At 42.4% G+C, this 16,797-nt stretch overlaps 1 protein-coding gene across 2 annotated transcripts in view; it reads left to right on the top strand.

Moving 5' to 3' along the window:
• Nucleotides 1–16,797, top strand: part of RSBN1L (round spermatid basic protein 1 like) — a 78,124-nt gene that overhangs the window by 17,150 nt on the left and 44,177 nt on the right. The window contains exons 2-3 of one of the 2 annotated variants that reach the window (XM_090041924.1): nt 9,122–9,235; nt 15,639–16,282. In XM_090041924.1, coding sequence (XP_089898050.1) covers nt 9,122–9,235; nt 15,639–16,282 — 758 coding nt within the window. The remainder of the gene's footprint in view (nt 1–9,121; nt 9,236–15,638; nt 16,283–16,797) is intronic. The other variant, XM_090041925.1, reaches the window with a different exon arrangement.

The following is a 16,797-nucleotide window of genomic DNA, read 5'->3' as shown; positions in this document are numbered from 1 at the left end:
GGAGCTGCCTCTGTGGTCCAGTGGGTGGGACTCAAGTGTGGGAGGGTGGAGCAGGGCAGCGAGACTCATTGCTGCCACTGCTGCTGGGACAGCCATGCCACCAGCAGTATGAGGAGTAACAGATTGGGGGGTGGGAGGGGATGGCTGCGCTGCCCTGACCCTCATTAGCCTCTTGCAAACTGGACTACAGCTCTATCCTGCCACCATGACCTGGCTGCTGCTCCCCTCAGGCCACGACTCTACACCAGAGATCAAGGGACTTCTGTGAATGAACTTGTTTGAAATAGAGCGTATCTTTTAGAAAATTGTCCAGCGCTTATTCTCCAACCATGGAGAATCAACCACAGCTCCCTGGTAAGTCCTTTCAGTGGGTAATTACCTTCCCTAATAAAAAGGAAATTTGCGTCATATTTCTAATCTGGGTCTGTTGTGCTTCAGCTACCAGCAGTAGGTTCTTATTATGTATAAACTACTAGATTGAAGATTTTAATCAAATTTGGTCCCCATGCAGGTACTTACAGTGTGATCAAGTTTCCCCCTTCATTTTCACTGTGACTAACTCCATAGATTGTGCTGCTTGTCTTTCATTACATTGCATTTCCCCCCAAAAATTTCTGATCGTTTTTGTGGGTCTTTTGAGCCCTCAATTTTTCAGTCTTCTCTTTGAATTGTGGATTTTGGAACTGAACACACTGTCCCGGTAGCAGTTGCACAGATGGAAAACAGAATACTAGAAAATAGCATTGGAAGGGACTTGGAGAGGTCATCTATTCCATCTCCCTGCCCAGAGGCAGGATCAACTGTATGTAAACTATTCCTTACAAATAGTTGTCTAACCTTTGCTTAAAATCTCCAGTAATTCAGATTTCAGTCTTCTAGTTAATATTTTTTCAGTGATTTAACTTTCCTTACATGTAGAAAGCTTTTTGCAATGTCTGTCTTAAATGTTTCATGTTGTAATTTAGGCCTGTTACTCTTTGCCCTATCTCTAGAGAGCATGGAGAAGAGTTTATAACCTTTTTCTTTTCAGTAACCGTTTACATGTTGAGAGACTTAGCATGCTCCTTTTGTCTTCTCTCTTTTCTGAGCCAATTCTTATGATCTTTCCTCATGGGATAAGTTTTATTAAACCTCTGATAACCTTTATTGCTCTCCTCCTGTTGGACTTTTGCCAGTTGGTTCGTATTTTTACAAGAGCAAACTGAATGCAGTATTCCAGGTGAGGTTATAAAAGTGTGAGGTAGAGAGGGATGATTATTTCATCTATTGTACATACGTGCTCCATTTATACATCTCAGCGTGGTGTTTAATTTCTTCCATTGCATGATGCTCTTGGCTTATTTTTAGTTTGTTTCACTATAAATCCAGATCCTTTTCTGCAGAACTCCTCTATGTGTAACCTGCCATCCCTAATTTTAGGATTGTGAAAAAGTAGGACTGGAAAGGAGTTCATGACATCTAGTTTAGCCCCCTGCTCAAGGGAGGATTTATCCCTGATTAAGCCACCCTAGCCAAGTGCTTGCCTGGCATGCTCTTGAAGGGGAGGTTCTACAACTTTTTTAGGTAGCCTGTTCAATGCTTAACCACCTTCATAGTAAGAAAGTTCTTCCCAATCTTCAACCTAAGCTTCCTCTGCTGCAGTTTGAGACCATTGTTCCTAGTTTGTTTCTCATGGTCATAGAGAATAGTCTGTCTCTATATAACCACCCTTCAGGTGATCGGGTATTTGAAGCCTCTTAACAGTCTTCTTTTCTCCAAATTTAAATAATCCTAGTTAGGGGCTGGAAGGGACCTAGCAGATCATTGGGTCCAGCCCTCCCACTCTAGGCAGGAAGACAACTGGGGTCAAGTGACCCCAGCGAGGTGACTGTCCAGTCTCCTTTTGAAAACTTCCAGGGTAAGTGACTGCACCACTTCTGGAGGGAGTCTATTCCACAGTCTGGACACCCTGACTATGAAAGAGTTTTTTTTCTGGTATTAAGCCTGAAGTGGCCTTCCAGGAGTTTGTATCCATTGGTCCTGGTCTTCCCCAGGGGTGCCTTAGTGAACAATTGTTCACCGAGCTCCTGATGCACTCCTTTGATATAGCAGTAAGCTGCTATCAAATCCCCTCTCAACCTTCTCTTCTTTAGGCTAAAGAGGCCCAGGTCCCTCAGCTTTTCCTTGTATGGCTTGTCTTGCAAGTCTCTGATCATACAAGTGGCTCTTCTCTGGACCCTCTCAAGTTTTTTCCACGTCCTTATTGAAGTGCAGCACCCAGAACTGGATGCAGTGCTCCAACTGTGGTCTCACCAGCACTGAGTACAGCGGGAATATCACTTCCTTAGTTTTACAAGAGATGCATTGGTTGATGTATGCCAGTATGTTGTTTGCCCTGCTGGCCACTGCATTGCATTGACGGCTCATGTTCATGCAATAGTCAATCATTTCTCCTAGGTTCCTTTCAGCCGTGGTGCAGGTCAGGCTGTCGCCTCTGAGCCTGTATGTATGTTGAGGGTTGTTTGCCCCCAGATGGGAGTACCTTACACTTGGAAGTGTTAAACTTCATCTGGCTCCGGTCTGCTCAACTCTTGAGCCTGTCCATGAACTTGGCCAGTGAGCTTTTTCACTCCCTCATCCAAATCATTGATAAAGATGTTGAAAAGCACCGGTCCAAGCATGGACCCTGGAGATGCACCACTGGCCGCTTAGCGCCAAGACAACACAGATTTGTTCGTGGGAACTCTCTGGTTCCTACCCAGTAGCCAGTTTCCCACCCACTGAACCATTAAGCAGCTGAGCCTACAATTTTCCAGTTTTCCCTCAAGGATATCATGGGATACTAGATAAAAAGCCTTTCGGAAGTTTAGGTATATAACGTCTACCTTGTCTTCCATGTCCAGGTGGCGAAAGACCTGGTCCTAGAAGGAGAGGAGAGTGGTAAGACAGGCTTTCCTCACATTTTCCAGCCCTCGATTAATTTTTGTCACTCTTCATTGGACTCTTACCAGTTCACAACTTAAAACATGGGACCCAAAACTGGACTGAGTACTCCAGCTGAGGCCTCACACATTGCTGAATAGTGGAAGATTTACTTCCCTAGGTTTTGCAAGAAACATTTTCCTGTTGGGTTTTTTTGGGGGACGGCAGGGGAGGAGGAGGCACATGAATATTTCTTAATAAATATAGTACTTGTCCTCATTGAATTTAATCCAGTATAATTTGGACCTTTTTTTCCAATTTGTTTTTGCACAGAGGAAGCTGAAGGTGGAATTTTCCACCTATTATTTTCTGCCTATGGGGACTTTTAACTGTCTTTAGTATTCCCTGAGCCTGAGGAAGGGTGCGTGTACCCAGAAGCTTGCAGAACAAAATAATTTTTTTGCCGTTTCTGAGTTGGGCTAATAAAAGGTATAATCTCTGAACCAAGAATGCTAGAGTGTTGCATTTCTCTTTGCCCTGTATGAGTTCTCAAAGAACATGCACTTCTGAGATTTCTTCAACCAATTCCCCCCATGCTCCAAGATGAAGTTCACGAGGTCCAGCTGATGTGAAAACAACTTTTATTTCCATAGTCACTACCCTGCCTATCTAGTCTGAGTTCTTAGACCCTTTTGCTAATTGTGTTAACTTTGGTCAGAGGCTTAACCTTTTTACTGAAGACCAAAACAAAAAAAGATTTAAGTACTTTAACCTTCTTCATGTTGTCTGTTGTTAGCTTTCCCTCCCTGTTAATTAGTGGACCAGTGTCTCCTTGGACTTTCTCTTAATGTTACAAGCTTAACAACATGCTTTTATGTTACCTTATGTTTTCTTAGTTGTCTCTCATCTTGTGCTTTGGCCTTTTGATTTTTGTCCCTGCATACCTGTGCTGTTTCCATTATAGTCAGCCTTAACAATTTGACCTACTTTCCACTTGTACCATTCCTTCTTCAGTTTCAGGTCATTGAATAGCTCATGATTTAGTCAAGTTGATCTCTCTCCCCCTCTCTCTGTCCCTCATAATGACTCTGTCATTTCATGATTACTGTCATTCCAGTTGTCTGCTTCCTTTTCTTTTTCAGCTGCTTTCTCCCTGGTGACCAGAATCAAGTCTAGAAATATCTCCTTTCCTAGCTTCCTTTTCCACACCCTGTATGGCATAGTTGTCCATTACATATTCCAAAAAATGTCTTGGACAGCAGATGTGAGGGTAAAGTCCTCCAGAGGAAATATATCTTTTCCCAGTTGATATTCAAGGATCATGTTAGCCTTTTTGGGGTACAGCTTCACTCTGGGAGTTCTGTCGTCACTTCTAAGTCCCTCTTTCAGAAACCTCGGTGAAAGCTAGCTGTGGAATCCAGTAGTCGCTGATTAACATTGAACCAAGTTTAACTCATAAGTGTCCTTTTGACTTCAAAGTCATCCTGAGATACCAATGACCTGCAACATATGAATTATGAAGTAGAGTTTATTAGCATAACTGATTTAGCATAGCTTTTAAAAGCTCTGTGCACTAATAGGAACTGTTTCTTCATCGCCATCACTGGAGGTAAACAAGAAATTTTACCCCATGGCAAAACAGGTACAAACTGGGTTTTTTTTGTCCTCATGGCTGCTGTGGCCCAGTCTTACAGCCCACTGGGGTGGGGGGGTCAGAAGGGAGAAGGCTGCCGGCATGACAGGGAGGAGCCAAGAAGGCAGCTGCTTTCCCAGCCTATCTTTCCCCCCAACCTTTTCCACTGTTTGGCTGCCCATCATGTGGCCACGCACCTCTCCTCCAGTTAGCAGTGAGGAGAGGGCCATGCTGGCCCTTCGACCAGAGGCATGGGGGCTGCCTGCCATGATAAGCCCACAAAAATGGCAGCCTGCTCTACAATTGGCTTGTAAAATCTGCTGCCTGTCTCCTAGATTTCTGTTGGTCCCTAATTATCAGTGTTGTTTGAGCACCAATCGGGTTTTTTTCTCCCCACGCCATTTTATTCGCTTCTGCTACCACGCTCATTACTGCAGACCATCATTGTAAAGGGTACTGTCCAGGTTGAAATGACTCCTGCCTCTCAGGTACAAGGATTAGTTTATTGGCTTTCTGAGGAGGAAAAAGAAATGTGAATGCTGAATATATTTGAACTGAAAATTACTAATAGGAAACTGTGATGAAAGTTTGAGAGTCTCTGTTCACAGTAAAATGCTTCAAATTGCGTTCAGTGTGATTGGAATAATTTCCACAATGACAGTCTCAGCAAACTGTTGTTTTACATCTAATCTATATTTTTTGGGTTGGGAGCCATGAAAAAACTTTTATCTTACTGTGTTTGGAGACCTTGTACATCTTTGGTTTCCTTCAGTTTTGATCTGGATGTAGCATTGAGATTTAAGCATGTAGCTTACCAAGTTTTGGCAAGCTGTTGAGCGCCACATGGGTAGCCCTGCCCCCGGGTTGCCATCTTGGGATGGGAAGTACCACCTCCTAACCCCTGACCTTTGCAACCAGAAGTCCCTTCCTTTGCCCCCAGAAGTAGTCCTTTCAGCAAGGCGTTTTGCCATCTCAGAACCAGAAAAATACCAAATTATATTCTAAAATCAAACATCTACAACATTCTTTAATTTTGATTCCAGAAAATCTTTTTGTCCCATCCCAGTGCCTAGCTGCAGGGGGTGGCATTGTACAGGGCCAGCTCCACCCTGGCCCATAGCACACAGCTCCCGTGCTCCTTATCCAGTCCCCAGCCACACATGGTAGCATTGTGCGGGGCTAGCCTGACCCAGCCCTGCAGCATGCAAGGCCAGCCCAGCCTGGCTCTATAATGCATGGCTCTCTGCGGTCCCATCTCTTTTCCCCCAGTGGGAGTCCCTAGCCCCAGCCTGGTGGGACCTGTATCTGAATTCCCACTCATGTAGGCAGGGAGGGGTAGGAACAGCCATGAGGATGCTAGGAAGAGGCTTCTAGTCTCTAGCATCCCTTGGCTGGGGGTGGGTCAGGCCAGGCTGGTGTGGGGGAGCGCTTGCTTAGCAACTAGAGCCACACCTTCTGTATGGAGACAGGGCTTAGGGAGCAGCCTCGTGAGCTGGATAGAATTGCCTGGAGGGCTAGATGTGGGTTGTATTTTGCCTACCCGTTCACGAGGTGGTTTTATCTTTATTTATTTTTAACTTGCTGTATGTTGGCTTGTGCTTTACTTAGTGAAAATTTTTTTTTAATCATGTCTTGATTCATAATTTCTGTTGTTCAAGTAGTGGTTCTCTTTCAAGTTTCAAAATGAACTGAAAAGGTAACAACACTGGTCAATTTTTCACCTTTGACTATCTCTTATTCCAAATCTTAAAGTGCTTCAAGTTGTCTAGCTAGAGGGTCTTGTGCCTCTGCTCAGGGTCAGATCAGTCACTGTATATAAGGTCAGGAAGTAATTTTACCCTATGGTAATGTTTGTGTGGGCTGTGGTGGGGTTTTGCCTTCCTCTGTAGTAGGGGGCATACCTGGGACCTCATTTACCTGATCCAGTGAAGGCCAGCAGCTGTTGGCTGCCAGCCAACCAATTTGAAATGCATCACTGGTTGCCAGGTAGACTGGCAGGGTCTCTAGCCCCTTCCTAGTTATGATGGCATTGCTTAGAACAATAGGGAGTTTAAGCCCTCACCCAGTCATGAGGCCAGTCGTGTAGGCAGAGGGAGCAGGTTTCCCTGTCCCTCAGGAATGTATCCAGCTCATGTTACAACTGAAGCCAGTGGGGTCAGGGGTGTCTGCTGTCTGCAGTGACCGTGGTAACCAAATTGTCAGATTGGTCACTCTCCTGATAGAGTCTGGGGAGAGACGGAGATGGCAGTATGCCACAAGGTGCATGCTTGTGGCAAGATGCATAGCTTTTTCCTTGCTCTTCCATATACAGGAGCAAAAAAATGACGGTTGCATCTAGGACAAAAAGAAGTATTAGAATTGCCTCTAAGCTATGCTATTCAAAATCATTACTGTTTTTGAAATTCAAGAACAGTAAAATCTTTGAGATGAACCCCTTTTGATGGGGTTAAAAGTCCTGTACAATTCTAGCATAGGTTCTTAGTGCTACTGGAGCTAAACAAAGTCCTGGTACCTTTGAATCCACAAACATTAAATTCCACTCAACATAAATGCTCGACTTGTACTGAAAGAGCCTTGCAAGCATATTCCTATGAATTTGATACTTCCTCATCTTGCACCAAAGGGATAAAATAGCCTAATAAAGAGCTCTGTCCTTTCAAGTTACAAGTGCTAGACAGCAACAAAAAAGTCTGTGCTTGGAACAGGTTTTAGACTGACTTGTCTTCCCATACGAATTTCTACTACAGTAAAAGAAAGTCAGTGTACGTGGACTTGCGTTTCTCTTTCATGTCTGTCTTTGAGCTATAAAGTAGATCTTATGGCTGCTTATATTCTACTAGAATCTTAAAATTCAGTATAAAAGATTTTGCAGCTGCCAGGCCTGGTGGGAATGTTAGTTTTCAGTAACTCAGCAGTAGTGACAAACATAACACCTGAGTTTTCAAGCATCCTTCAAGTTTAACATATGAGCCTGGTGAAGTTTTAAAGTATTTTTATGGTACAGTTTTTGGTATGGGCATGTATGAAGGAAAAGGCAGATTCTAACCTATTTGGGGTTTTTTTCTTTCTTTTTGTTTTGTTTTTTTTTTGTTTTTTGGTCCATTTTTATTGTCAAATGCATTTGAACTGTGAGCTAGAGAGGTGGTGCAATCTTTGTCCCTGGAAATCTTCAAGAGGAGGTTAGACTGACTTTTAGTTGGTATGTTTTAGTTGGGGATGATCATGGCTTGAGCAAAGGGTCGGACTTAAGATGACTTCATGAGGTCCCTTCTGGCCCTACTTTCCTATGATTCTGTGAAATTAAATCTATTTACAAATGAAGTATAATCATAGCATGAAGTATTGAATTCTGATGACAGGAATAGAGCCGTACTGAATTCAAAGATTTTTTTTTTTTTTACAGTTCTAGAATAATAGTTAGAAAATGTAGGACTGTCAGTTATGTTTATAGTTATCTGACTCAGTGTTTTAGAGGGTTAGATGTCATCAGGCTCCCTCAGTTTGGATAGTCGGTGCACATGCTGTCAGGATCATAGGTGACACGGGGCTGGGGGGGGGCCATGTCCCTCCCCCCCCCCCCCCGAGACTGGCAGCCACCACTGGCTTCTGCAGGTGGTTACTGCTCGGTCCTCCCTCCCTTCGCTGCTGCAAGCTTCTGCAGGCAGTCACTGCTCACCACCCTGCTGCCAATGCCACTGACGCTGCTGCCCACAAACTGCCTCCCCCAGTCTCAGGAGGCACCAGTCATCCATGGTCAGGATACTGTTGTGATGCCATGCCCTTAACGAGTTAGTTTATTCCAGGAAAGAGACCCCAGGCTTGGTTTCTACTAACAAAAGCTCAGCCAGATTTATCATTCACAAACAAGCCTAGATGCTGGCATCCATGGCCAGCTGGTGCAGGGTGTAGCTGGGCCACTGGCAGTCAGGAAATGGGCATGAACATAACCCTCAAGCCCAGTACAAAGTATTAAGGGTTCCAGGGTGCCTTTTTTATAAACCAGTCAAAACAACTTGGTGTTCACAGCATATACACCCTAGCTCTCGCCAGTTATCTGAAACATTTAGGTGACATCATCCACCTTCTACTTCATACCAACTAGTGCAGTCTTCCCTTCACATACGAACGCCTGTGGCCAGGTCGCTCTAATTTCGTTTTGGTGTTCTGTACTGGTCTGATCAATTCGTTCTCCGTTGGCTTTGGAGGCTCCTCTAAAACTAATAAGTTATTTTCCAGTATTTCCACACTTGTCATGTGTGGTATGCTTAGTTTTGTTCTGGCAAAGCCTATGTCAGTTCATGCTCCTAGCGGGGCCTCTGTGATTTGTGTATGCAGTGATCAATTGTTGTAATAATCCATACTCCAGTGAGTTCTACAGAAAGCAGACATCTGCTCAGCATGTTTTAAAAAAATCATTGTTATTCAACAGATATACAAATACTTGTGATTTTTAGGATCTCTTTCTTTGCACCACATCCTTTCTTGCCAGTGAAGGGTCTGCATTTGAGTAATATAGAATAGACCATATAAGAGTTACATTTGAAAACTTTTTTCTGTCCTGCTCAGTCTTAAATTTTTCCCTTTCAGCTCAAATCAAAGACAAAATTAAAGAGAGGGACAAGAAGCAGAAAGAGAAGAAGAAACATAGAATAATGAATGAGATTAAGAAAGAGAATGGAGAGGTCAAATTATTGCAGAAAGGTAGGTTCAAACTAAGTAGCAGCTTTTAGTTACAATGTCAATACCTAACAAAATTCAATCTTATTTATATTGAATTCTGGGTTTTTAATGGCACACTTCTTTCAATTAAAGGCTCCTCTTGCAGAGAATTGTAAATGTTGGAAATTGAAATTTTAACATTAAAAGACCTGTTTTGTCACATGCATTAATTATAGACAGAAAATACTTTTTCTGTCATAATTTATAGATGGGGGGGGTAGTCCTGCTGTATTCCCAATGATATAGTTGTGGATGGCTCTGCTTTGAGCAGGGGTTTGGACTGTTACTTAAATGCTTCATACAGCATACTGAGGTCTGATGTTACAGGTTGTATATATTTCCAAATGCAGATTTGGAATGGATGGGTTGTAGTTTTCTATAAAAGCTACCTGTCAACAAATGTTTTTGGTATTCTGTTTGACCTTCATAGAAGCATAATAGTGGAAATGGGGAACACATGGAATGGGGAGCAGCCATGCCCCATGCTGCCCTGCCCGATCCAGTTGCATGGGGTTAGGAGATGTGGTTTGGCCCTTATCTGGCTGCTCAGGGCAAGGGGACAGTATTAATTGTTCCTGCTCCTTCATCACCACACTTCCTGACCTGTGCGGAGTCCTATGGGCTACATTTGGCCCATGGCCAGGGGTTGAGCACTTGTGGCCCAGTTCTCTGCATTTTCAGGCAGTTGTTGTCTAAGAGAATTCACAAAAAACATTCCTTCTGGCCTCTTTTGCACATCACAGCCATAGAGATCCTGGTTTAAAACAAATAAGAAAACCCTATGTTAAAAAGTATAGTGTGCTATAGAAAGAGCAGTAGAGACCAGGGCACCACAATGATTAAGGACACTTCACTGTCAGTTAGATAAAATATGCTCTGATTGATTTTTTTGGGGGGGGAAGTAGACCATGCCCTATGCTGTATGCCTTGCATGATCTTTGCTGATCTGACTTGAAGAAATCAGTTTCACGACATCTAACTTGTTATAAACATTACATGTAAGCTGTGAAAGCTAAAGAACATTATTAATATGGCAACTCCAGGCGCACACAATTAATGAGGTGCCAGTGCTAGGGGTGTCTGGTTTGACCTTTGTTTGGCCTCCTTGTTAGCATACATTATGATATGGATTTTAGTTGTGTTCACATCCTATTTTTCCTGCCATAGTCAGTCCACTGAGTAGATAAGTATTTTGTTTTCTCCCCAATAAATATCTCTCTCTACCTTATTTCCTACCCACAATTCTGTATTCAGAACAGGATTTGAATAACCATCCTCGTGGACTCTTCTGTGCTTCTAATCATTATATTTTCAAACATTAAGTGTTTTATCTTCACAACATCCGTGTGAAGTGAGGGAGTATTATTTTCATTTTATATGCAGGAAGCTGAGATTCCCAGGGTTTAAATCATAACATTTCCACCAGTTTTAGTCACCTAAATTTTGAGATGCATGGGATCTGATTTTTTTTCTAAGAATTTTCTATTGTATAGCATCTGTGACATTGCAAGCACAACTCCCCTGACTTCTGAGTGCTCACAGCTGCAACTCAGTTCCTATAAATCAAACCTTAGGCTCTCAAGGTACTGCCAAAATTACTGACCATCTGTGAAAAGTATTAATGCAATTTGCACGGCAACATAATAGTAACTCTCTGGCACAGGCAGGGATAGAATCCAGTTGTCCTGGATGGCAGTCACCTGCTTTAGCTGTGAGATTTGTCCTTTTTAATGTGCAGGCCTTGGGCTCTGTGTATAGTACCTTGCAACTTCAGTAGCAAATAAGATACCCGTCTTAAAGACAACAGCTTAATTTATGGTATCCCTGATTTTGTTTTGAGTACATTCATCCATTCCAAGGAGACAAGGATCCTGGAAAAAAAAAAATTCTGTGATTTAGTCTATATCATAAGGCATGTATACACACAAGGGGCCTGAATTAAGGCTGGACAGGCGGTTATTATTCTGCCATATTCTCTACCTCTTTGGTGTTAAAGTTTGCAAAATTAAATTAAAAAAAAAAAATCATAGGCCTTTCAGGAAGGAACTGAAGTACAGGAATTCCATCCTGCGGCATCAACTTCGCGTGTACACAATTCATTGCTTGGGTTGGAGCCTTCATAGTCCACCAGACTTGTGCCACTTGAGATAGTGGATCAACTAATCGTAACTGTGGGAGAGCCATAGAAGGAAAAGAAACCATGCTTTGCCAGTGACTTTCACAGACTGGAGTCTTGGATTACATTCTAGACTTTGAAACTGAATTTACTATGTTAAGTATGTACTTGTTTGCTTGACCCTGTCTCTCTGACTTCTCCCAATCCTGTGTTTCTTTCTCATCCCAACTTCTCATAGTCTGCCCAGCCTCAGTCTCTACTCCTCAGGTCATATGTTTATGGGGACAGCAGAACTTTTCCCGGAAGCCACTCCCTAATAAACTTCATGTTTGTGGTCCAAAATATAGTTGATCTAAGCATTTTTAGAAAGTCTCAGGATTTTTTTTTAGCATGGGTAAAAATGAAGTTTTTCTTTCCCTATTCCCATTTTCAGAAACGGCTGAAGTATAAAAAACAATAACAAAAAACCCCACCAAATAAAAAACAACCCAAGGCAGACACATGGCATAGAAAAATTCAGCCCCATTGATTATAAAATTTGCCAGAAAATTAGGGTATTTGGGAAATGGTGGTAGCCAAAAAATAGCAAATCCCCAACTTTAAAACATCTGAGAGAGGATTTGAGATTATTGTCCCCTTTTCTTTGTTGAAACCATTGTCTTAATATTAATGCGAAGAAAATTTCTAGTTGTATTTTAATATTCCTGAAGGTTTACAAATATTGTGTATAAATTTAACACTTTCAGCTTGTTCTTGAGGTTGAGCTCTTATTTTGAAATTAATTGGGTTTTTCATTGTTAAGAGTGTGTTAAGATCCAACCTCTTATGCATGTTGGACTTTAAGGACCTTGTCATTTTTAAATTCCGCCTTTTGAACTCTAGAAGTAGTCTCTGCCTAAGGACAAACTTGCCTGAGAATGTAAGTTGTTTTTTTTTTTTGTTTGTTTTTTGTTTGTTTTTTTCCCCTCTGGAACAAAATATTCTTGGTTTCAACCCTTTCTGCTGCCTGCCTAGAAATGACTGTGAGAGCCTAAAAGCAAAGAATTGGAGCCAGAGTTTAAGACTAAGCAGAGAGAGAGAGATGTTAGTGCTTATCTTAGAAAAACCTGGGGTACCTCCTCCTAGTATGGAAAAGTAGGTCTGACTAACTGTGACCTTATGTTCAGACTCTCTTTTTACGTTTTAGCTTACTGAGGCTTTGGTTCTTTTTCTGCTCCCTGCTTACTTAGGTTGTAGAATATCTGTTTGAAAGACCTGGAGAAACTTCTGGGTACAGTCTTGTCCTTTCCTGAGAAAAGGCCTATTATGCAAGAAAAGTCATTTGTGTTCTCTTCTGAGGGAAGCCAGAGTGTAGCCTTCCAAAATCTCAGAGTGCTTTGCTGCTCCACCCATCTCCATCCTTGCCCTGGAAGAGTGTTGCCCACTGGACTCTACTGCAGCCAAGTGGGGAACAGAACATAGTTTCATAGTTTCCAGAGTCGGAAGGAACCTGAGCAGGTCATCAAGTCCGACCCCCTGCCATGGCAGGGAAGAGTACTGGGGTCAAACGACCCCAGCAAGGTGTTTGTCTAGCCTTGTCTTAAAGACCCCCAGGGTAGGAGCCAGCACCACTTGGTTCCAGATCCTAGCCGCCCTGACAGTGAAGTAGCGCCTCCTGATGTCTAATCTGAATTTACCCTCTGCCAGCTTGTGACCGTTATTTCTAGTCACTCCTGGTAGTGCTCGGGGGAGCAGTGCCTGCTGGTCCTCCCTGACTAGTTTGTAACAGGCCACTAGGAGCCCAGGGTACCGGAATGTGACACCATACAGGCAGTGCTCCCCCTCCACCAGAGCCCCAGGCGCCCAACAGCAGCGTGGCTGAGGGAAAATTCCCTGCCACTGAAGGCGCACAGCCCCAGGCCAGATCCAAAGGGTCTGTGGGCTGGATCCAGCTGACAGGTCATAGGTTGTGACCCCTGAGCTTAGAGGGTGTGTGGTTTAGTGAAATGACTGCTGCTTCTGAGGGCGCTGGGTTCTATCCTACACCTCTGATCCCCGTGCTCCCTTCCAATCCTGCATTGTGTAGCAGACGGACAGACTGACTCTGAGCAGTCTGGTTTGGCCAGGCCAAGCTGCCCCATGTACTTCTGCCAAAACAGAATGGCTGATTTGAGAGAGTTTGCAGAGCACACATGTGCACAGGCCCCCCTAGCTGCTCAGCATCAGTACTGCAGATTGTCTGCTCTTCAGGGGCTTGGCATTCTAATGTCTGTTTGGACATTTCCAGGTAAGTGTTTTTTCTGCCAGGAGAGCAGATAATTTGAAATGTGTGTACTGAATGTAAATGATCACATGGGTTCTTTCTGTTGTTGAAATCTATGAAAGTCAAAGTTATCTGGATGTCAGTTTTGAGCTGGAAATCAAATCATCCAGAAGCTTGTCTTAAGTTCTGGTGTTGAGGATGGTGACTGTCATTTTCTGTTGGAATACTACATATTAACTAAATATGTGAAACAGACCATGATTAGTTCCATATAACTGCAAATCTTTTGAATCTCTAGTGGTAACTGGTGTAGGTATACTGGCTTTTTTGTGTATAACATAAGGAGGTGGCTGACTGGACAGTGCACATTGGGATGCTCTACAAGGGAGTGAGGGAAAGGAGGAGGAGTACCAGACAAATTAGAGGCAGCAAGGAGATGTGCGGTAAGCAATGGCTCAATCTTTTAACTGCCATATGTGAACCTGGGTAACTCATTCTTCTGGAGACAAGTTTCAAGCCAAATACTAACAGAAACATAGTTGTAATATTCCTTTCTTTTAGTTTTTACAATGGGGCATGAACTGAGGCTTGCTATGTTAACAGCAATTTTACATGCCTACAGATGTCATTACTACTTCCTTCACCATTGTTTCTTCCCAGAATTTTGAACGAAACCTTGGAATGATTTGATGAGAGGGTTGTTTAAATATAAAAAATAACTTTCAGTTCTCTGCTTCATATGTCTGGTCTGCTTGGTAGGGAATATGTTTTAACTATGATGACCGTATGGCCCGGTTTGGCTGGGACAGCCCCAGATTTCATAGGCCATCCCAGCATCCTGGCCGGTTAGTGAAAATGGAAACAGAAGTCCTGGATTGGCACCTCCCCTCTTGTGCTACCCAGCCTGACTCTTCCTGAGCAATGGCTGGAGGTGGGGGAGGGGGCTGGGCTGGGCTGGGTACTGTTCCTCCTGCCTGGGGCCAGGGGAAAGCACAACTGAGCGTGGGCTGCTCATGTGCATGTGCATGCCCACGTGTGTGTCTGTATGACACCCTGGGTAAAACTGTATTTTGGCTCCCTTTGGCACCCTCCTGAGCAGTGGCTAGGGGCAGACTGGGCTTCTCATGCCTGGGGTGGGGATCAGTTGAGAGGCAGAGCAGGGTCCTGGATTGCCTTAAAAATATGGTCATCCTGTTTTTAATATATTCTAAAGCTGTGATTCTATGAACATTACTGGATCAGCTAGAGATGGAGTCACCTGTTTTGAGGGTAACTTCTTGTTTTTTGCTATTTTTCTCTAGACAGAAGTTATATTCCAGGGTTTCTCTTAATGTTGGTATTTTTTTCTTTTTTAAAAAAGGGTTGGAATTATTCCCAAAACTTGGGATAATATTCTCTAAAATGCATCTCTAATCTCTTTGGTTCTGAGCTGTTAAGTCTGCATGGATTTGCGTTCTAAAATCATATCTACCTGAGAAGAGCAGATGGAATTCTGTGCTACCATGGGTAGACTCACTGAAATCTAGCGTGGGTATTTCTGAGTTCAGGGTGGAAAATAAAGCAGGATGCATGACAGAATTACTACTGTGTTGGTAGTGTCAGAGTTGTACCTGCGATGGTCCAGGAATTGAGGGGCAAGAGTTTTTGTGAAGTTCGTCCAATAAAAGGCATCACCCACAATTGAGATAAAGTTAGAAGAATGACTTGCATGCCAGAAATTAAATGATTTCAATTCACTCCTCAGTTATTAATGAAGAAAAAGTATGCTTGATCAGAGAAAGAAATTTCGTAGCAGCCAATTCTTTGCATGTTTCCATTTCAGTTTATTTCATCCTAGATGACTCATACAGAATAAGTATATATTTGGCTCCAGTCATTAGTTGGCTTTAGCAAGGTGCACTCAAGTTTGATACCTCATAGTAACAGTAAATGTTCCCTTCATAGTGGGAATAAGTCTGGATAAGTTTGATTCCTAGTCTGAATACATGTTTTATGCAGGTAGAAATAAATCTTTTTCCTCTCAACAGGTGGGAAGGAGAAACCAAAAACCAATGCAGAAGAATTACAAATTAAAAAAGTAAAGAAGAAAAAGAAAAAGAAACATAAAGAGAGTGAGAAAAGAAAGCGTCCAAAAATGTACAGCAAATCTATTCAAACCATCTGCTCAGGATTGGTTTCTGATGTTGAGGATCAAGAAGCCAAAGGCATCATAGATGATCATCTTAAGGCTTTCAGTGGGAAAATTATGGATCCCAAGAAGGACTATGAGTCCAAGATACCAGAGAACAGTGAGTTTCCATTTGTCTCGTTAAAGGAGCCACGGGTTCAAAATACACTCAAAAGATTGGACACATTGGAGTTCAAACAGCTCATTCATATTGAGCACCAGCCTAATGGAGGTGCATCTGTTATCCATGCCTACAGTAACGAACTCTCCCACTTATCTCCTGTGGAGATGGAGAGGTTTGCAGAAGAGTTTGTGGGTCTGGTTTTTAGTGAAAATGAAAACTGTGCAGCTTACTATGTAATGGGTATTGTTCATGGGGCAGCTACTTATTTACCTGACTTTTTAGAATACTTTTCATATAATTTTCCCAATTCACCAGTGAAAATGGAGATTTTGGGAAAGAAAGATATAGAGACAACGACTATGTCAAATTTTCATGCTCAGGTAAGAGGTTACACATTTTATTTTTTTAAAGCTTCTAATAGTTTCAAACTAAATGTTAAATGAACTGTTAGGATCTAGTTGCTGTCAGTAGTGATATATAGATTAAATAAAAGATTAGAAGCAAGGAAATCTCTTACATAATCGACTATTAAAATATACAAGAACAGGAAACTGGCTTCAAACATTACAGTGCGTTTATACATTGTATGTACATATATTTCTATGGCTTTGTTTTTGGTACCTGAAGAATTGCCATTGGTTTCAGAGCATGAACATGATTTGCTGTCTTGAAATGGATTTCTATAGCTACCTAATACATAATTAATTGTGTTTTTTAATATATGCATTGAGACTAAGTGCCTTTCTTCAGTAGAACTGACTGGTGTTAAACTCAATTATTTCTATTAACAGCTATATTAACTGTGTTCCTCTTGAAATTTGTTATTTGTGTGGCAAAATGGTGGGTCAGCTTCCTGAATTAGTTTGAGAAACATGATTATATAAACTGACAAAAC

Source organism: Crocodylus siamensis, chromosome 4 (genome assembly GCF_052110815.1).
Source record: "Crocodylus siamensis isolate JL-2025a chromosome 4, ASM5211081v1, whole genome shotgun sequence".
NCBI lineage: Eukaryota > Metazoa > Chordata > Crocodylia > Crocodylidae > Crocodylus > Crocodylus siamensis.
Note: the sequence above shows the minus strand (reverse complement) of the source record. Positions and strands in the feature narration are given on the sequence as shown.